This window comes from Dromaius novaehollandiae, chromosome 1 (genome assembly GCF_036370855.1).
Source record: "Dromaius novaehollandiae isolate bDroNov1 chromosome 1, bDroNov1.hap1, whole genome shotgun sequence".
Classification (NCBI taxonomy): Eukaryota; Metazoa; Chordata; class Aves; order Casuariiformes; family Dromaiidae; genus Dromaius; species Dromaius novaehollandiae.
Genome location: NC_088098.1, coordinates 174,100,425 through 174,121,572, shown reverse-complemented (window position 1 = coordinate 174,121,572; position 21,148 = coordinate 174,100,425). Strand labels below are relative to the sequence as shown.

The window sequence follows — 21,148 nt, the reverse complement described above, 5'->3', positions numbered from 1 at the left end:
TCTTTCTCACTTTGCCACTCTCAGCAACCTTTATTTTTGTGACTTGTCCTACTTTTTGCTTCTGCAATCTGTTGTTGTTTGCTTGTTGCATGTTGGAAAACTGATTAAAAATTGTATATTATTTAGGCTTACGTGTTCAAATTTTCTTGGTTCAAGTCGCATAAATTAGCAATATATGCAAAATCTTTCTTAAGAAACATTGATACTCATGCTTTAAGTTGATTGTATAACAGAAATCCATATGACTTCTTTTTAGTTTGATTAACAAGATCAAACCTGGCATCGTTAAGAAGATCAATCGCCTATCAACTCCAATAGCTGGCTTGGTAAGTAATGATGTCAATTCTAGTATCAGCATAATTCTGCTAGGTTGGTGATTTGGGTTTTTTATTTGTTTGTGGGTGGTGGGGTTTTTTTTTCTTTTTTATTAGTAGTCTTTTGCCTTTTGTTTTTACACGGCCTCACACACAGACCGCTTCAGAAATCCTTCTGCTGGGGAATGGGCAGACTAAGAAACATGCTGTATAACCTAAGTATTTTTAGAATTTACTTCTCCCCAACCCCATTAAAGCTTAGATGCAAAGATTTTTCTTTAGGCTTCAGTTAAGGGATTTAATAATATTTTGGCTGTAAATCACGTTGTCTGTGGAAGAAAAAAAATTGCATAGAATAACTTTATTTTCACAGTAGTCTTGAAGGATTTCCTATGTGTTCTTGACAAACTTGCAGGTCAGCAACTGCAGGATAAATTTTGTAGCCATTTGGCATCATAAAAATCATCATGAAAAACAAATTCAAAGAATTTTTTTCTTTACCAGTTTTTCTTAGGAAAATAGCCTTGTTGGCTATCCTTGTCACCATCAATGTCTCTTACTCCTATGACCAAAACTGTTGCTCTTATTTTAAAGGACCGAAGGTGAGCAGGGACATATGCATGACTCTTGTAACAAATAGAAGATTCCTCCTTATGCCAAATGTGCAATCATAATGTTGGGGAAAGTTATTTAACTTCTTAATGTGAGTAAAATGTGAAACATCTGCAGATACTTGCAATTATGTATTTTAAAGGCATAAACCAATAAAATGCCTGCTTTTGCAGGTCAACTATATAGCTCTCTAGAGAAGAAGGCATTCTGTTGGTAACTTGGCTGATGGCCGTAAGATTGGGTTGATTTGCCATATGTTTGTGCAAGCTCAGAATGTGCATTTCCACATCAAATGACTGTGCGAAGTGTTAGTTACCCTTGTCCCAGAAAAGCTCAGGGTCTTGGACTCGGGAATTGTGAGTGCTGCACATTCTTTTCCCATGAGACATCCAAGCAAGAGTTCAAATTAAACCAAAATCATCTTGAGGAAGACAGCACAGTTATTGTATTGCTAGTCTGATGGCCTACATGGCCTCTGAAATAGCCATTAATCCAAACCAGAAAACCATGGAATAGATTTCATTTTTGTGGTGGCTTAAGTGTTGTCCTGAATCATAACTGTGTGAACTCCCATTTTACATGCTTTTTTGTTTGTTTCCAGATACAAAAATTTGGAGTATTCCTTAGGCGTGTAGTTCATATCTTACCACTTACTTGTGGTGTATTATTGCTGCCTCAAGTTGTTTCTAGTTCCTACAGGTCTGCAAAAATTAAAGAAAGGGGAGGAAGGGTGAATGAATCTAGTAAGCCAAGATTATCCAGTGGTATCATTGGTCTTTAAAATACCACTTGAAGATAATCACTGGGAGAGTTGATGTTTTGTGTTAACTGATGGAAAAGTTTTTGCAAAAATATATTGATTTCAGATCATGATCATGATGCCCATAATGGGAGGGAGCAGAGGTTTGTTATCCTAGACTTAAGAGGAGCATACTTAGTTATACCAGCTTTGAAGAGACCAGCTTTCATGACGGCACACAAAGCTCGTATTAGAAACTATGGTTTTGTGCATTTGGAGAAACACAAGCATTGGTACCTAACAGTCTCATGATACTGTGAACCCACCGGATTTCAAGATGGAAAGGATCCACTGTTACTCTTGGGAAGCAATTCCCAGAGTAACACACTTATGCTGGAAATTTCTTTGTTTTACTTTGAAGTGTAGAAGAGTAAGGTTTACAGTGCTCCTAGATGTACAGCTTGCTAAGAAATTATCCGGTAGGCTTGCGTGTTATGTTCTGGAAATATTTTCATAGTTTCTAAGTTTTCTTCCATGAATCTTCCTCTAGACTGTGTTCTCTATGGCTTTGTATATAATTTTGTGGCTTTCATTTTTGCCATATTCAATGTCTTTCAGTCTTAAATTAATTGCTATTCCCCAGGCCTATATGAGGTTTACAGATACTATTGGTAGGGGGACTTTTTTCTTTTTTTAATGAACTTAAAATTTAAGTTTAAAGGTGGGGTTTTTTTGTTTGTTTGTTTTTTGGGGGTTTTTTGTTGTTAGGAAAGTTTTCAAAACCTCTCTTCAAATACTTAGAAGTTTTTTACCAGTATAGAAATAAAATGATCAAGCAGCATGTTTAGTTCAATATTCAGCATGGTATCATTATATCATTTCTTTGACTTCATGGTTATTTGAAAAAAAAAATCTGGAGTAAAATAGGAAATGAAAGCCTATTTGAATAATGAAGCATTCTGTTTTATATGCGATAGTGTGTGCTACACTTTTTTGTGTGGAAATAGGGAATTGAGGTGCATTAATGCTCAATTAAATCATTAGGTCACTTGCTTTTGTGGCATCTTAATTCTTACAGAATCTAATAGGCATTTTTTTATTAGCTATATCACCTAAATTCCAAGCTCATTTTTAAACAATTGAAAATAAGCTTTAGCTTTCACCTTTAGTTTGATTATACTACTGTGTAGCAAATTTGGCTATCAATTACAATGGTTCAGGCATAATCACGATGGAACGATAAATAAATGTATTTTGATGAGTAAATACCTAAGTGAAACGTGGCATTCAGTGACCACAAATACCAAGTATGGTACTAGTCAAAAATTAAAAATTGATGTAACCCGATATATTCAATTCAGAATGGCCCAAAAATGTTGGGCTGCAGCTTGTTTGGGAGATTGCATTAACACTGCTTGGAAAGGAGACTTAGCCCAGCCATAATGTGAAATCTGTCTAATGGCTTGCTACTGCAGTCCTGCTTCTCTGGTGCTCTTCTTAGCTATGTTCTTCCCATTGCTCATGTGAGATCTAACGATCCTTTATATATATATATAAAGGATATATGTATATATAAAACCACACATATATATAAAATGTATATAAATATATGTATTTTACAATTTAGAAAACTGAACTGATTCACAAAGGGATAAGATAAATGCCTGAGCTGCCGCAGGGAAGCAGTGGGAACAGGAGACAGAGGGCAGAGGAGACCTGTCCATTGATGGTGGTGGCAAGCTCTTAGGTCGGCTTGGCCCCTACGTGAAATTTTTTGTCTGACTGCAGTGCGCAGGAAGCGACAGCTGGGAATTCCTGCTCCAGCCACACCACAGCATATTTTGCAGAACTGCTGCAGCTCAGAGCCTTGCATGTTGGTGAGTCCCAAATCACTGTCAGTGTGCCAGGTGGGTCAGGCTGTAAGCCCAGGGCGGTTAAGGAGCTGAGTCGATGGTGTGGCAGGAAGGGGCGCCACTGCAGCTGTCCCAGGCTAGCTTGCCACCGCTCACTCTTGGTGAGCCACCAAAGAGACGTTGGTGCAACTCCTGAGCTGGCTTCCTGAGCAATGAGGCGTGCAGGCTCCAAGGTACAAAGGACCAATTCCTGCAGTAGCTGTAGAGCGATGAGACTTGCTCCAGGTTGATTTTTAACAAGACGCAACAGGTTCCAGAGATGGCTCAGACATGGTTGTGTGTGTGTTTTGTTTTTGTTTTTTTTTGTTTTTTTTGTTTTTTTTTTTTTAAACTGGAGAGAAACTGAAGGAGAGATGTCTGAACGCTTGATTAATAGACCAAGTTAATACTTTCCCTAGCACCACTACATTTAAGGTGCGAGAATGCTATTTGTTTAAAAACTTTCCACTGAAATAATTTCCAGGAAATGCAGAATTAACTTCTGCTTCTCTTTCCACCTTTTCTTCTGTAAGATCCACAGCTTTTATAAGAAGTCCAGATATTTTTCCCTAGTGCAGCAGAGCAGGCAAGCAAAAAGGGTACAAAGTAGCCATTCCTGGTCCTTTGACATTTCAGAGGGACATGGTAGGTGCAATGAGAAGTCAGAGAATTGTGGAGACTGGGATTTCACTATCCAAGATAGGAAGTATGCAGCTTGTCTTAAAAATCCACTTTTGGTCCATACTTAAATGAGATAGACCTATGTCATGGAGATATGCTTAAAAAACAAACAAACCACAAAAACTCTCTTACATAGATAGATCTTGCTAGGTAAATTTTATCCCAATTGCTTTGCTTCTGTAATGGAGAAAACCCTGTTTATACTGATTCTAGAACAGCCCAAGCTATATCTAGACAAAGTATTGCAAATTAAATGATGTGCTCCATCTTTCAGCATGATACAGCTGCCCTCAGGTACTGAGAAGCAATGTCAAACCTTTCAACACTTCTTCTGAAGTGCCTTGCATTAAAGAGCCGTCCCTACTTCTACATTGCCTTCTTTCTATCCCCCACCCCCCCCCAGTGTTGTGAACTAAGTGACCATTTCTCTGGTTTCTGGATGTTTCCTCCTTTTTGTTGTTCTCCTTGCCAGATGTTCTTCCCAAATTTCTACTAAAGGGGAAAAATCTGAAATCTTTTCTCTGGAATAAATGCATTTTTTTCTAAAAGCTTAGTAATAGTAGTAGTAATGGAGGACAATCACATTATTTCTACCAGTATGCTTTTTATTAAGTTGTTTTTTAAAGCTCGATTATTTTTTCTCTTTTACATAGTGTTCTCATTTTAGTAGTAAAATAGGCAAAAGGAGAAAGATTGAGGCAAATATTGAAGTCTCAGGAAATTAAGTAAATCAAAAGTTACAGAATGATTTTGCTTAGAGTTTTTGGGGGGCAAAACAAAAAAAAAATCAGTGCTTTGTAAAAGCAAACCCAAAGAAAGCCTAGTTCTCCATAAATAGGGGCTCCCTGCCTTTTAGCTTCAATCCTAGCATGTAAAATGGTTTTCCTCTGGTCACATGAGGGGGAGAACATTATGGGCTGATAACAGATCTCCCAACGAGGCTCTGCCAAGCATTTTAAGAGATGCATCGCTGGATGCAGTATCTTTCTCCCCGAGGAACCTCACCTTTCTGACTCAGCTGGCTGAACGCAAATGTAGAATCATACACTGGGATGCAAGTCTTAAGAAACCCTGAAACAGTGGGAAGATGAACGAGTTTTGTGTAGTATATGCAACCTTGACGTATCTGTCAGAACAGTTCATTGCTCAAGAGAAATAACTGTATGCCCAGTAGCAAGGCAAAATTTTAATAAATAGAAGCTTCTATTTGAGATCAGGTAGCATATTCAGAATAAGAGTCGTATCTCTGCTGCAGCTTCCCAATTTGGTTCTTTCTTAGGACCACATATTTCTTTTTGCAAATCCTGGTAATAAGGTGGAAGTGCAACTCTGCTCTGTGGTTGGCAAACACATTGTCACCCTGAAGGCCTGAGGGCTATGGTCAAACCACAGGGTAGAGAAGGTGGCTATTGGGTTTACAGGATTTAAAATGAAATGCCATTACTCTTTCGTGTTTTTGGGTTTTATTTATTTATTCTTTATTAACTGGTCATTCATTTTGATGAAGCAGAGCTGTTGCTGTTCCCTTCTAACTCTCCCAGTTTGAGTGCTGGATGAAAATTAGCACAAAACATCTTATCCACAAGTTGTTCCTTATTTCAGCTTTTGCACTCTTTTAGTGAGCTTTCATTTTACCTTTCATACAAGAACATAAAACTGTTCATCTCTAGACTATCCCAGGTTTGACTGTACACATTCAGAAAATTATATACTGGGATTTTTTTTGTTGTTGTTCTAGTAAGAAATTGGGCATCTTCTAGGGTGAAGAGTATCTTAATACTTTTCTGCACTTTTTTTTTTAAAAACCACTTATTTTCCTGGTTCATCTAGGCCCAACATGCCCTTCTGACAAGTCTGTATTCAAATATCTTTCCCTCTCTCCTTTAATGAAATCTACTATAATAGCACTATATTGTATAATTTACTCATTTATTATATCAGAAGGAATTAATTCTACTTGCATGAAGACAGCCAACACAAATAGTGAACGACAGCCACTTTATAATGGAGATTATTAACATATACCTCATAAACCAATAAGGAAGGTAATAATAAAGGTAAGAAGGGAGAAACAGGAAAAAATGTACCAAAATGAGAGGGAGATAAAGACAAGGGTGGAGAAGATAAAATGCTACCACTAAAATTACTTTTCTGAGCCTTTGTGCCTAATACCTTGCAAAACTTGGAACTGCCTTGGTACATCCTTATCTGTTGCCATCAAATATAGCTGGCCAAATATATCTTTTATATAGGAAAGCTTTTTTTTATGCAGTTCTTGTTTTGGGAGACTGACATTCAGATGTCAAATTTCCACTTTCTTACAGGACATTTTTAGCAATTTTTGGGTAGAATCCATACAGCTGAGATAAAAATCTTCATTTTGCATGGTTTTTTCTTTTTTCTTTTTTTTTAAGGACTTGGCTACAAAACTCCCCCTCTAGATAATTTAGACCTGAATTAGTCTTCCATTTAGAAAATTTTAAAACCTCATGGTAATATTACTATGATTTTTTTTTTTTATTATTGAAAACGTATTTTCTTTCCTTGCTTAAAGCAGTTCTGCTTCCAAAGTGCCTTGGAATCATTCCTTCTTGCTGAAAATCCTGACTGCATTTATTTTCTCCTACTGTCCAACTCCTTATGTTTAGTATAGCCTTTATACTGGTTCTTGCTTTCTGTCATCTTGCATTTTTTTATTAGATGGTCTCCTTTCTTATTTATCCAGTTTCATATCCAGTATCCTTTTTTCTATTAATCTGTAAGACTTTTCTTTCTTTCTCTTTTACTTTGTGGTGTGTTTTGGGAGGAGATTTTTTTTATATTTTGTGGCTTTTTAAAAATCTTTTCCAACTTCTGATCTGTGAATATGACTAGAATGGGCTAGATTAATATCTGCAATGCTAGCAGCAATTTGTGCAATGTGAGAAAGTGAATAATGGAGAAAAGGTGCCCCCCTCCCCTTCTTTCTCTTCCTCATTGAAAATGAGGAAAGACAAATATGCAAATACGTGAGATAAGTTACGTAAGCAAGGTCAATGCCACTAGCTTTTTGCTAACAAACACCAGAAAAAAAGGTTAGCTCAAACTAATGTTATCCAAAAACTCTCACAAGAAATGGCCAGCCTCATAAATTTTGGTTGAGAGCTGACTAACGAGCTAATTTGAGGACTTGCTCTGTTTGCTTGCCTAATGTTTCTTTTTGCAGTGATGAGAGGGTTGGAAATGCTGAGAAAGCATAATGTGGAGTGATTTGAAGCATGGCTTTTTCTTTTGAAGTTTTAAGAAACCTTTTTGACAAGTCCCAGTTCACATCATAGCCAAGAGAGCAGAGAACTCTGCCTTGAGTCCTGCCTTCCATTTCCTCCATGGCTGAGCCATGTCCTCTGATCTTGATTTTTGTCTTTGGACTGTAAATTCAGAGGTCAAGGGCGAGTGTTTATGCAGTGCTTCTGCTAAGTGTGGAGTTTGATGCGTTTTCACCTGAAAGCTGTTTTGTCCATCTATGGTACTGCTTGTTATAGGGCAAGACACCAGATGAGGCACATCCCTATCTCAAAAGACTTCTGGTTACTTGGTGTAATCTTTACTTCCACGAATGCAGATTTTGCTTTTACAAAAGCAATTAGTGTTTCTTGTGATTTTTATTCTTAACTTCAGTACACCTAAAACTTAAGAATAGGGAGAAAGTGAACAAATAATGTCGCACATATTTTGCGCACTTTGTCCAACTTCCCACCGTATGCACTTTCTTTATGGGGCACCTCTTTATAGCAGTAGTTATTTATCTTTCTTCATTTAATATCCTTTTTATGCTGCAGGTAACATAGTACCTCCAGTAAGTGTTGGTTTTGTTTTTCCTGTGAAAAACAAGAGGTTTTTAATGAGTAAGTTTTATTTTCTAGGAAGGACAGTGTAATTCTAAGTAATAATATTTTACAATACTTAAACAGACTGAGAGACTATATTCCTCATGCATTTTTTTCTTTTTCCTCCTGGTATTCCAGCCTGATGTTATGCTTAGCTGGAAACCTGTCTGCTATGGCAAATAGTATACCTTTTCCGCCCCCCCCCCCCCCCCCCCCTTCAAATGCTGAGGAGCATTTTATTGTGTAGTGGTATGTTTATTGCACTGTTTTAAGTTAGTGCCATAACATCTTCAGATTCTTAAAGTGTTTAAGCTAGATGAGGACTTCTATATGACTGTTACTACCTTAAGTATCTAGTCTTGTTCTGACAAGTAAAATTATGTGGGAGGGGAAACTTTTTTTTTCTTTGATCAGTGGTCCAGCTGAAGTGCTCAAACAAGTTTCCTGGTCATAGAAGATATATATTAGTCTGAGAAAAGATCTTTTGAGCTTGTGTAGCATTTGAAATATAACCATCAAACAATGTGTAAAACTCTTCAGTTAATGAATCCTGGTGAGATTTTTGTCAGTAGTATGAAAAATGCAATCAAATATTAATGTGTATTTTCAGTGTAGTTTTTCAGTAAAATTCAGACGTTTCAACTGCCATTACTTCAGACTTCTAAGCAGATGTTGCTTCAAATTTAGGAGAATGATGAGCCCATAAACCATGGCATGAAAATGCTTAATTTAAAAGGAAAAGCAGAGAATATGACCTTTTTTGTCTTTGTTAATTACAAAACATTGTCGAAATCTGCTCACTATCCTTGAGAATTTAAGCTAAGATGATTCTTAAAGCTTTTAAAATGTTGGATCTCAATGTACTTAGCAAAGAGGTCTTTACCATTGTTTCATTTCTACAGCTGAAGAAAGCAGAGCACAAGCAGAAGAGTTTAAGTGACTTTTCCTGAGGTCAACCAGTGAGTCAGGGCAGACATGAAATTTTGAGTCTCAGTCCAATTCTCTCATAGACCATACCGCAAAACCAAAAATGTTTGAACTGAGTTCTGAAAACGTAAAGGATAAATCAGTAGATGGCATTTAGGAATGACGGAGGATTTGATAAGAATGTATGTGGAACTATAAATCCGTTCTTGAACTCTTTCTGCCATCTCACTGGAAATAGGAATATGGCTAATATGAAAACACATTTGTTAGACAATTAAGGAAGAGGGTTATGTGCTGGAAAGGAAGTACGGTTATTAATAGTTAGAGATGACATTGTTATATAGTTTTTCAATGCGTGATAGTGGGAGCATGTAATCGCTGCAGAGGTTTACTAATGTTTTTTGCCCTTCTCCTTGAAAATGTATGGTATGTTTCAGCCTTAGCTATGAATTTCCTTTAATTGTTTTTTGTGGCTGCCTAAACACTTTGAAATGTAGGGTGTGGGGAAAGGGTAGGTTGATGCAAACTCTTTGTGACATTTTTAGTAGCAGCTTGAGATTTCTATCAGGCAGAATAAAACCCAGCTGCTGTACTGACCTGACAGTTTTTCAGTAGGTGGTGATAATGTGAAATGTATCTAGGAGACTAACTGGGGAGAAATTGCATGTGTGCAAACCCCTAAGTGCATACCCTAAGAAATGACAGTTCCGCTTCTAGCCCTGGTCTCCTGTCCTGGGATAGTAAGTGCTGCGCATATTTGTTGATCTCTATGTGAAACAAAAATAGTATTTGGAGGATGTTTTAGATGAGATCATGTTTTCCAAACTGATGCTTCCAAACAGTTACTGGGAAGAGATGTCAAAATGGTAATTAATCAAAATAAAAATTATTGTAATCTAACTGTAAAGTAATATGATTGACATCAAGAATTTTTTTAATATGGAAATTTTTCATCCCCTCTCCTACTTTAAACTAAAGCTCCAAAAAGTACAACTTTTTCCCAACTTGCCAGCACTTAATAAGTATGGTTGCCAAATAAACTGCAAGAAATTTCCATTTTATCAACTCAGTCAGCTGTAGTCTGTGGTGCACCCTGTCACTTGTATGCTTTTTTGTTTCCTTAAATAGCTGATGACTGTTTCTGTATGTGTAAAGACACATTCCTTTCTGGCTGGGAAAAAAAATGGCAACCACATAGAAAAGGTACACACCTTAAATTACGATTGTGACACCTATTATTTGATTTCTCCTGGTTTTGCGAAGGAAATACAGTTTTGAGGTTTCGGATAGCAGTCAGTATTTCTCTGTGTTAAGTCTTCATTAGCTGGATGCTGCGGTGCTTTTCTCTCTGGCTTATCAGATTTTCTTGTTGATGCATGATGTTTAAAATTCATGGCAATTTCCAAAGAAAATAGACGTTAATTGCAGGAGTGATGACTTTCTGTGATACCAGTGCTGGAGATGTATAGCTGTGCAACTCACTTTGTCCGGGACGAAGCTCATATCGTGTCTTTCAACGCTTGTCTGAACACCTCCGCACCCATGTGCCTATACTGAATTGCCCTCTGGTGATGTGTGTAGAAGAGCTCATAAATACAAAGGCAGCATTAGATGTTACTTAACACGGTCACAGAACAGTTGCACTGTAATGACCAAGCTTGTTTTCTCTGGGGCGTGAGAACGGGGATGGACACGAGGAAGCTTGGCCCTAATGCAGGAGCAGAGGCCAACTGAAATGCAGCTAACCTCCAAACCGGCTCAATGATCTGGGCATGCTGGGAGAGTGTCCTTACGTCATGGGATAAGCCCAGGTAGGGCCACAGAGTTGAAGGAAGTAGTTTGCTGCTCCTTTCAGAAAATGAAAGATGTCTGTCTGGGGCTGCTGAAGGAAGCAAAGCTGGAGGGCGCTTCCAAGTTTTGTTTTAAGAAAAATGAAGTACTAAATTGTAGTCTAAAATCTGGGACTAACTGTACTGAGGATCTGAGTGTACAGTTGGAGGGGTTGAGTTTTGTCCATACTGAATTGCTAACCTGCGTCAGCAAAATAGAGGGGAAAAAGAAAAAAAAACCAGTGTATACAAAACCAAAAAAAAAAAAAGAGTGAGCTCTGCCAAAACTTTCTGTTTCAAGAACAAGAGTTCTTTACTTTATTACTCATAAGGCTTCGGGGAGTTTCACCTTTAAGTGGATTACTGTCATTCCAATTCTGTGTAGTGGGGTAACTTGGTGTTAGAGTATTTTACATACTTAGCTTACCAAGTCTGTTCAGAGTGAAAAGCACATCACTTGATTTTCTTGACTTGGACTGGAATGTGAATAACTGGTGGGAAAGTTAAGGCTTGTCTAAACAAGGAAATAGCCCAGGATGGTTATTCTGCGCTAGCTTGCTGAGCATATACTTATTTTACAGTAAGAGTGTCTGTGAGGGAATTGGTTTAATTCCCTTCATGCAGTCCAAAACGGGATTAAGCTCTGAACTGCACAAAGCGCTCTGCTGGGTGAAGAGGCAGGTGTGCTCAGGCTGTCCAAGTGCAGTTACTTTGGCCCTTTTCCTTTACAACTTATCTTATTTGGTAACAGTGACATCCCAGAAATGCACCTGCAGTTTACAACTTGTTACTCCCTTTCTCTCATATCAATACAGTATTCGTTTGCTACACTGTTGCTGTTGTATACAGCTATATTATCTTAGTTAAGTTTACACCACAGCACAATGAAGGCAGGGGCCTGGGCAAGATCTCAAGTCATTTGAGGACCATTGGTCTCTTGCTGTGTTGAGTACCTTGAACTCCATAAACTCAGTTTCATTTAAAAAACAACAACAAAAAAACCCAGTTTCTGTTTTACCTTTATCTTAATTCTGTCATGCCCACAGGAATTACATTTTGGAGCTCAATGCTGCGAGAGGTTGCAGGCAGGGAGGTGAACTCTGTAGGGCAGGTCTTCTGCTGGCCCTTAAACACAACACTGGGCACTGCCCGGCACTGAGAAACGACATCTGGGGAAGACCTTCCAGTGCATGCCTGGATCCCATCGTCACGGCTAGAGGTGTGTGGTGTTTGCGATGGACAGGCCTCGTCTGCCAGCAAAATGCTGCTTATTCTCACCGAAGGCCGGTTCAGACTGTGGTCACCTTAATGGTTTAACTCTAATGGGACTGGTGAACTGCAGCGCAAGGAGGAATGTTACTTTCTCGTGACTAGGGTTATCTAAGCCATGATTTGAAATTATAGACACTCAGAGTCTGGAGATAATGGGAGACATTATGCAGGTTTCACTCTCGTATTTGGGAAGCATGTGCTTCCTGAGAGTAAAGGCAAAGGAGTTCGTAGCTTGTATCGGTGCATGCGCGCAGAGCTAGGGGCAGGGAATCCTTGTCTGTTGAGGGGCTCAATAATTCTTTATTGCTCGCTGTGTGAGAGCCAACGAAGGGTACGCCAGGGGAGCGGCAAAGCAATTAGCACCGTTTCTGATCTTTGGCCAATACAGCGCCCGCGTGTACAGCTATAGATGGGATGATTTACAGAACAGAAGCCCTGAGGTCACTCTAGGCTGAATTATGCCGGCACTTCTCTTGGTCTCCAGCCCAAAAGTGAGGAGGGGGAAAAAGTAGCTTAGTTGTTGCACCCACTCCTTTTCCAACTTGCAGTTAAAGACTGAGCCCCTTAGCAGCGTTTCTCAGGAGGATGGAGAGGCGCAAGCCCAGGGATGTCATTTTATAGCCAGGACAAACGTGTCGCGGCCGCCTGGCAGCCCAAAGCCGCGATCGTGATGAGGCTTCCTGGCTCACAGGCCTGTGGTCAGACCGCAGCGTTCGCCCCTTGGCTCTGCTCCCCCCGCACATGCAGCCACTGCTAATGATCGAAAGGTAGCTCTGAGGAACAGCCGTGAGTTACCCGACTCATCCAACGAGATCCTCTCCTGGGCTGCTTCCCTCACCCCACCTTTGGATGTACCCAGCACATAGCTCTCCCCTGATGCTGGTGCAAAAGGCAGCTCTGAATTCAGTATTAAACTGATCTCAGCAGGCTTTAATGCTTGGTATAATGCTGTGTGTGTGAAAATTGCTTTATCCTTTCTAAAATACCTCTATTTGTCATGGGAATGTGCCTTTACTTGAGGGAAATGTGAATGCAAATAAGAAGGATTCCTCGTGAGTATAGAGCTGAAGGAGACACAGCATTTGCGGCCAGGGTTATGTTACTCCAAATACCCTTAAAATTAAGGTATTGAGAAACAAGGTGGTTAAGTATGAGCCATTCAGAAGATATTTAGAATTGTGTAGGAGAAAAAAGAACAAATACATCAGTCTCTCTTCCCAAAATGTCAAAAGCTTTGTTGCTAGGCGCTCTAGGTACTGGGTGGCATGTGTTTTTTTCTTTTTTTTTTTTCTTTTTTTTTTTTTTTTTTTTTTTTTTTTTTTCTTTTTTTTTCTTTTTTTTTTTTCTTTTTTTTTTTTTTTTCCCCCCTGTAATTTGAAAACCGCTTCTGGCACCAAGGAGCTATCTGGGTGATGCCGTAACGCTTCAATGAAAATCTGCATCGCGGTCCTTAGGAAATTCTGCTCCCTTCCTTCCCCTTCAGCCTTGAAAGGAGGGGCGGGGAAACCATTTTTCTTAGCATGATTGCTGTTAAAATTAGCTAAAATGGTAGGTATTTAAATAGAAGTAGTGGACCTCCTAATGTGGAGAGGACCATATTCATTTATTGGCCTGGGCAGCCTGGGAGGAAAAAAAAAATAACCCACCAAGTATGTTAATTGAATTTGTTTTTTTTTTTTTTTTTTTTTTTCCAGATGCCACTTGAATTGAGAAAGATGTGCCATAACTTGCATTCCTATAGCATCTCAGTGTGTCTTGGTGCATGTGTAGAGCTTCCGAGAAACAGTTAGCTAAGACAGACTTACCACACAGCCTGACTGCACCTTAAAGAAAGCAAATGTATTTATACTTTTGTTTAATTTAATATACCTGCCCCACCCTGATAATCCTGATAATTGAGGGATTCATTTTTAAATTAAATTGCAGATTACATATGCAGGTTCAACTTAGTGTAATCTTTTGTTGCACATAAATAATCTAAATAAAACAGTGATTCCATACTCTTATATGGAGACCTCTTTTAATTGCCCTATACTTCATGCTCTTTGATTTTTATTCCATAAAGATTTTTTCTTAATTATTTTATGTATTCTACCCTTTCTCATTTTTTTTTCCTATTTAAGGTCACCTTTGCTCCTTTTTGCATCTCTGCTTTTGTCTTTTCACTCATTTCCCTGTTGCTCATGCTATTTTCTTCCATTTTAGAAGTGTTCTTCCTTTTTTTTTTTTTTTTTTTTTTTTTTTTTTTTTTCCCCCCCCTCTGTCTTAGGTGTTGAGGAACCTGTGTACCTTCCCCCACATCCCCATCTCACTGGTGCTATGTGTTTATCCTCCTTGTCACAGTGCTGCACCATCTTAATCCCAAATTCTTGCCATGGTGACATAGGAGCTGACCACAGGTGCAAGCACAGCACCACTGCCAATGGTGATCCCCAGTTTTTTGTTTTATTCTATTCTATTCTATTATTTATTTATTTATTTATTTATTTGGAAGATGTCCTTATTCTTGTGCTTTCCCATACTGTGACTGCCTTCTTCCTCCTTTGCTGTCTGGAGGACAGGTATGAACGAGCAGCCCAGAACATGTTTTGTCTGGCACCGTTGCTTTTCCCACCCCATTTAACTCCTGGACCTGCAGAGCCCTTGCACTGCTCCTTGGCTAGAAGCAGAAGCAATGCTGAAGTCCAGCGAGAAAAAACAAGGAGGCAGCAATATGGAAAAGACTTTTCAGAGAGAGAAGGAGAAACAAGCCTGTGCTGCTAGGAGATGGAAGGGAGCCATGAATCCCCTGGGAGGCTCCCAGGGAGGCTGTTGCTGGCTCTCCGGGTCTTCCCGTAATATTGGCATGTCCTCTTTTCTCATCTGGAACACTGCAGAGGGGATGCCTTAGCAGCAGGAGGAGGAAAGGTGGTTTCCGTGAGAGGCCAGAAAGGCAGGCGCGTGCCTGCAAGCATGCGGTATTACCTGTTGTTTCTACGAACGCCAGCATTTAAATGCCTGCTCGTGGGTGACCTGCTACCCGCTGCAAAGCTTGGTTTCTCTCGTGTTGCTGCTTTGCTGTGTTTTTGGGTGCGGTTTGCTTTGAAGTTTCAGGCAAAAATGAAATGCTGCATGGTAATCGCTCTTAGTAGTCAGCACTCTGTGGTGTGCATTTAATGCAAATTGGTACGGCTTGCATGAAACTGGAGTCATGCTTGGAGCATCTGAAATGCTTTACTATTTCCTCATGCATTTATTCAGGAGGGGACATAATCCCCCTCCCAATCTCCCTTCCCATCCCCCAAATCCTCAGAAGTAATAATAACATACAAAAAATGAATTGCATTTGAATTCTGTGGTTAACATTTCAGGCTTTATTTTTGTTACGATTTAAGATGTGTAATTGTACAATGCTAATTCCAACTTCAGATGCTTAAGGATATGGATTGATCAAGCTCTACATTAAAAACATCTAGTTAATTTTGTCCCATTATTCCTGTTAGTCTGTTCAGAACCTTACTCTTTTAATGGTTAGAAACCCTACATGTAAGCAGAACATGCATTTGGTCTGTTTGACCATGTATTCTTGTGTCCCATTGCTCTTGGACTAGATAGCTCTTCTCTTCCCTTTGGTGTTACTCCCCTTGTGCTCGTAGAGGTCATCAGTATTGCCTCTCGTGCTTCACTTTGTTGGCATAACCAAGCCAAGGTCTCCTGTTCTCTCCTCATTATAGAGATTCCTTGCGGGGGGGGGGGGGGGGGGGTTCCTCATCTTCTTCCTCTTTCTCTGCAGCTATGCTGATTTGAATCTTTCCTAAATTTAAGTGGCGTGGCCTGCCCTCATATATAGTGATTGGGAACACCTTGGTGGCAGAGGGGCATTACAGATATGTACATGAAACCCTTTTTTTCACAAATACACTGTGTAGGTAACTTGTAGCCATCAGGAGAGAGACCTGGTGTATTGTGTGTCTCCATACTTTTAATTGCTGAGTTCTGAAGTTTTAGAAGAATCCTATTTGCAGAGTATGATGAGATTAGGATTGCAGTAAATGCTTTGAAGTTGAGCTAGTAACAGTCATTAGCCTTATTAGAGTACAGTTATATTCCAAGAAATAACTTGGTAAAAGGAATAGCATGATAGTTTCTATATTTGAGCACATTAATCACCAAACTCTGTTCCTGTTCACATTTCTAATGATAAATCTAATTGCAAGGTTGACGGCTTGTCATTTTTTCCACTTATTTTTGTGATGCTATTTAAAATTCATTTTCAGGTTCATTATTCTGTTAGAGTTTAAAATGGTTGCCAGCTATTTTGAGACTTCTAGCTTTGGTGGTTTATGATAATGATTAGGGATGGTCAAGAATAACTCCACAAGGGCAGTATTCAGAAGTGCCGATTTGTTGAAACTATAACTTTTTGTGGCGATGTACAAATTTGAGCAATAGCCTTTTGGGTAAGCTTTCTTGGTGCGCTGGGGTGAATTCTGGGCCCAAACTGGAGGACATCTTGCAGCTGGGACAGCTGGACACCTAGGACATGGCAGGCATGATCAAGCTGCTGGCTCAAGAACTGGAGAGGGGACAAATTTGAACCCTACTTTATCCTGCACTCTAGTGAGTGCCATGACTAGCTAGCTATGTTTTACCTCTCATTTTATCTACCCTTTCCTCCAACTTATTTCTAAGCCACAGCATTTCTGAAGGTCTTGACTCATGTCAGTGATGACATTCTCATGTGCTGTGTCAAATGTGTTATATATAAGAAGGTTTATGTTTGATAGATTTAATTGCTGTAACACTTTCGAAGTTTATTCTCTTGTAGACAATTTGGTACAGCCGAGTTGCCACTGATGAACAAGTTATCTGTTTTGTTTTGATTATGCTTAGGGTGTAGGCAGAATCTCTTTTTCTTACTCTGACTCTTCTGTCTTTATCTGCACAATATGATCACTCTCTGCAGCTCAGTTGGCGTGATCCATTAATTTGTGAGTTTCCTCCGATTTTGATGACGATCAGGCCAACCGGAGCATGCTACCTTGGTTGGTATTGGTGTCACTTGTGTTTATTACCTTGCAACCACTCATTTCTTCTGGTCTGCTGTGCAGCTTTCTTCCTTTGCTTTACCTGCTGGTTTCTGGGACTCCCCAGGCCCCTGAACTCAGACCATATATTTTTTTTTAGCAACGTTACCTCCTGCCCAACCAAGTGCTGTACGGTTCCCCTCCTCCTAGGAGTGGGACTGCAACCTGTGCCTTCCCCCATCCCCCAGATCTTTGGTTTAACTATGCATTTTCAAGTCCTTGAGGCTTTGAAGTACAAACGTGACACTCAAGTATTCATCAGATAAAATGCTGCATCCAGCTGGCTTTCCCTGTAGGTGCATTGCATGGAGAGGAAAAGCAAAGGCCTCTGTCTGGGTTGCCCCACAGCAGGACGCTGAAAGGCGGCTGCTTGCGCTGGCAGCCCCCCGCGTGTCATGGGAGCTGGTGCATCACCAACTAAGGCAAGGTTGGCGGTGCAGTTCCCTCCGCTTGTCCCCCTCTGCTCATCCCCTCCTCATGCCTGCTCAACAGCCCCCACCACATGATGGGCTTCGGGGGTGAAACGCCTGCTTTCCAGGGATGCTCAGGGTCTCAGGGATGTGAAACCAAGCCCTCAGCCTCCATGGGAAATACCTTCTGCAAATATTTTCCTTGAATGAAAGCATGTTTACAGACTGATAAGAAATACTAGAATCTTAGGGACCTTCAAACAGAAAGTTGTGGGGATTTTTTTCTAACGAGTATTAGAAGCAGCTGATACTTCTTGTACACTTTTTTTTTTGAATTTGTAAATGATTGAACTATTTTTACACCCAGTGAGTATATATCAAAAAAAAAAAAGTTTAAACCATATTATATCACACCGCAATCATACTGCGCAATTCTACCATAGTACCTTAACTACAAAAGCTTTGAATGACATGGCTGTATTAGCTTATGAATTAAGTAACTTTGTGTACCTTTTCCTGTGGCTTTCAACCAAAGGAGAAGTGCGTGAGAGGGCAAATTCTTTTGTTGTTGATAGCATTCCACATTAACGAGAAGGAATTTCTTGCCCATTGTTTATGAAGTGGAAAGAGATTGCAAGTTGCATAATCTTTCTTTATACTACTGTATTTAATTTTTTTTTTCTTTAACCTAGCTCCTGCTAGGCAGCTGATCTGTAGCAGGTGCAGCACATGGGTGCTGAAGGCACCGCACCTATATTTTGTTATATATTGGGGTGGGGGGGGAGGAAGGGGAGAAACACGAAGGAGAGAACCCCATAACTAAGGAAGCAGTAAAGCTGAATACAGTCTGGTTTCTCTCTCCTCCTCTCGCCTGCTCAGCAACCAAGCCCAGATTCCAGGTGCCGTATCCCAGAATCGGGCTGTAATCATAGAAACAGAATGTTCCTCCTCTTCTTCCTCCCCTGCCAAGAGTTTCTGGGTGGCGAATGTCAGTAGCTGGAGTTATTTTTAAAGGCAAGAGGTGAGGCTTGTCGTGCAGAGCTGGGAAGAGGGCGTTTGTTTGCAGAGCCGAGCTGACATCAAAGTGTAGATTGCTGCCTACTGGCTAGCCACTGCTTTATGCCAGGTAATCTTTAACGTACCAGTCCGTCACCGAGCTCACACGAATCAACCTGCATGCTTGTATGAAATATGACCTGTATTTATGATCCAGAAGATTGCTTTTTTTATTATTATTTCCATGAGCTGGACTTTGACATTTAGAGGTTCATACTAATCATCTTGCAAAACCTGCTCAATGCTTTTAACTAAGCAACTGCTTTCTACTTCTCTTCGCAGGATAATATAAATGTTTTTCTGAAAGCTTGCGAAAATATTGGACTGAAAGAAGCTCAGCTTTTTCATCCAGGGGATCTTCAGGATTTGTCCAATCGAGTTACAGTCAAGTGAGTTTTGTGGTTTTGCTTTTTCCCTCCCCTCCTGTCCCTAAGTTGATCATAAAGCTTGTTGTAAATATATTTCACAATGCATCTTTTAAAAATGTTTGCCTATGGAAAATTCTTGTTTTAGTCTGGTAAGAGCTATTTTGAATACTGTGGTGAAGGTTTTAGCATTCTTAAAGGTGGTAGATAAAATTTGCACAAATTTAACTTTGTGAAATTATTCATCTGTTATTTGCACCTCACACACAGGCAAATTAATTGTTAATGAATATTTACAGCATTTAATAATGAAGCAGAAGCTGTTCAGCTTGCTTTAAACAGAGTAAAATTAACTGTTGAATTATATAAAAAGCATGACTTTGCTCTATGCTTTGAGATTATAGATGTAAAATCTGAAAGGCTAAGATGGTACTTTTGACACTTACCTGAATTGCTATGAGTCGTAGGTATGGTGTTCCTGAAGGACCACTGTTCTCATCACTTCAGATATTAATCAGATGTTTGTCACTGAATGTCACATCTCCTGTCAAGGTGTGTTTGAGTGGAAACCAAGTACTAAATTGCCCAAGGAATAATTGTTATGTTTACAGAGGACTGTTTTCCTATGAAATAAAATAGTTCTGGTATATAATTAGTGGGTTGTCAAATATCAGGACTACTGAGTGTCCTAATATGAGCTTGCTATTAGTTTCTGAGAGATTAAGATGGAGCTGTAATAAGTAGACACTTCATGAGTGTTTTAAGGTAAAAGCGTTGTGTAAAAATACCTCCTTGGGGTCCTTCACTTTGGTACATAGGATTTTTATTATTTAATCTCCAGACAAGAAAGGCTCAGTGGCTTGTGCTGGAAATCTGTTGGGTTAAATGTTAAGAATCAATTCCTGTCTTTAATTACCAGTTTAATAAAAAAGGCATGGGCAGTAATCCTCCTGTAAATACATGAAAAAACATTGTGAAATGGCATGTAACTATTTTGTTAATTAGAAAGAAATCTCCTGTAGGTGGATTGGATGATAGTGTGCTGACATTCTCAGCCTCGTTTCAGACTGAAAGTTAATACATATTGAGCTCTGATACTTAAGATGGAAATGAGTTTTCCAACGCTTGACTCATACCTGAAACATTTCTTGCAAATGTGGTGTTTAGGATTTGGCACCCTTTCAGAAAGTTGCTATTCTTTGGTTTGTAGGTAATGCTGAAAGCCAGAGGACTAGTAACTCTATCACATTTTAATTATTCACAAAAGCCTTATTAAAGCCTGTTTTAGTTGAGATTTACTCCAAGGATATAGCAAAGAATGATTTGAAATTGTCAGGAGTTGGTGTTCAGCAGTGTAAATAATGACAAACTGAAACCCAGAGGAGGTCAGGTAGGTAAAGTTGGCAAACTGTTGTGCAAGGTATGTTGTCCAGCTTGTCCCTACGTTAACCACAAGGCCTAAGTGAGGTCAGCCATGAAATTGATCTAGTGGGTCTGTAACTGAATTTTTTGGAGCCTTGCAGCTCCACTAGTGCCCTTCTTGGTTCCAGGAGCCACGAAAAAGGCTGGAATTTGGATTCGTTGGAAGGCAGTTGGAACATTATGTCATATCTACTGGGCAACAGATTAGTCTGTCTTTTCCTGAAGAGAAGGTTTAACTGTTGATCACTTCTTATTGACAGCAATACAGAAACTCTGGGTTAGAGTGGAAAGAGCTGCTAGTGGTATAGCCGTGCTTTTTTGTTTCAATATAAGTTACAATTTCCACACGTTATGTATCATATAACAGTTCCCCAGTATATTTAAAATGCTCACAGAGTAATTCAAAACTTCTGAATCTGATCACACTGTAAAGTGGTAGCACATTTTGACATTTTTAGGAGTTTGGGAAGGGATAGAGGAGCGGATGTTATTTTCTTCACCTTTTGGTCTAAAAGGTATACAAAGAGAGTTCTCCTTTGAAATGTTAATTGTGTGTCAGTGATCATGTAGGAGGCAAAGTAGTCTTCAGAGGGTTTCCAGAGAAAGTCATGTGTGTCAGGAGATAAACTCTCTCTGATTAGAAACTTTTTTTTTTTTTTAACTTGGTAAGAATGGGTAATTTTGTATATTCAAGCTG

General features: G+C 39.5%; 1 protein-coding gene across 11 annotated transcripts in view; it reads left to right on the top strand.

Moving 5' to 3' along the window:
• LMO7 (LIM domain 7) overlaps nt 1-21,148 on the top strand; it is a 134,825-nt gene that overhangs the window by 39,300 nt on the left and 74,377 nt on the right. For all 11 annotated transcript variants that reach the window (XM_064504751.1, XM_026120839.2, XM_064504744.1 and 8 more), the window contains 2 exons: nt 257-326; nt 18,947-19,053. Coding sequence is in view for 9 of the 11 variants with exons in the window: in XM_026120839.2 (XP_025976624.2) it covers nt 257-326; nt 18,947-19,053 (177 nt within the window). In the remaining 2 variants the exon portion in view is untranslated. The remainder of the gene's footprint in view (nt 1-256; nt 327-18,946; nt 19,054-21,148) is intronic.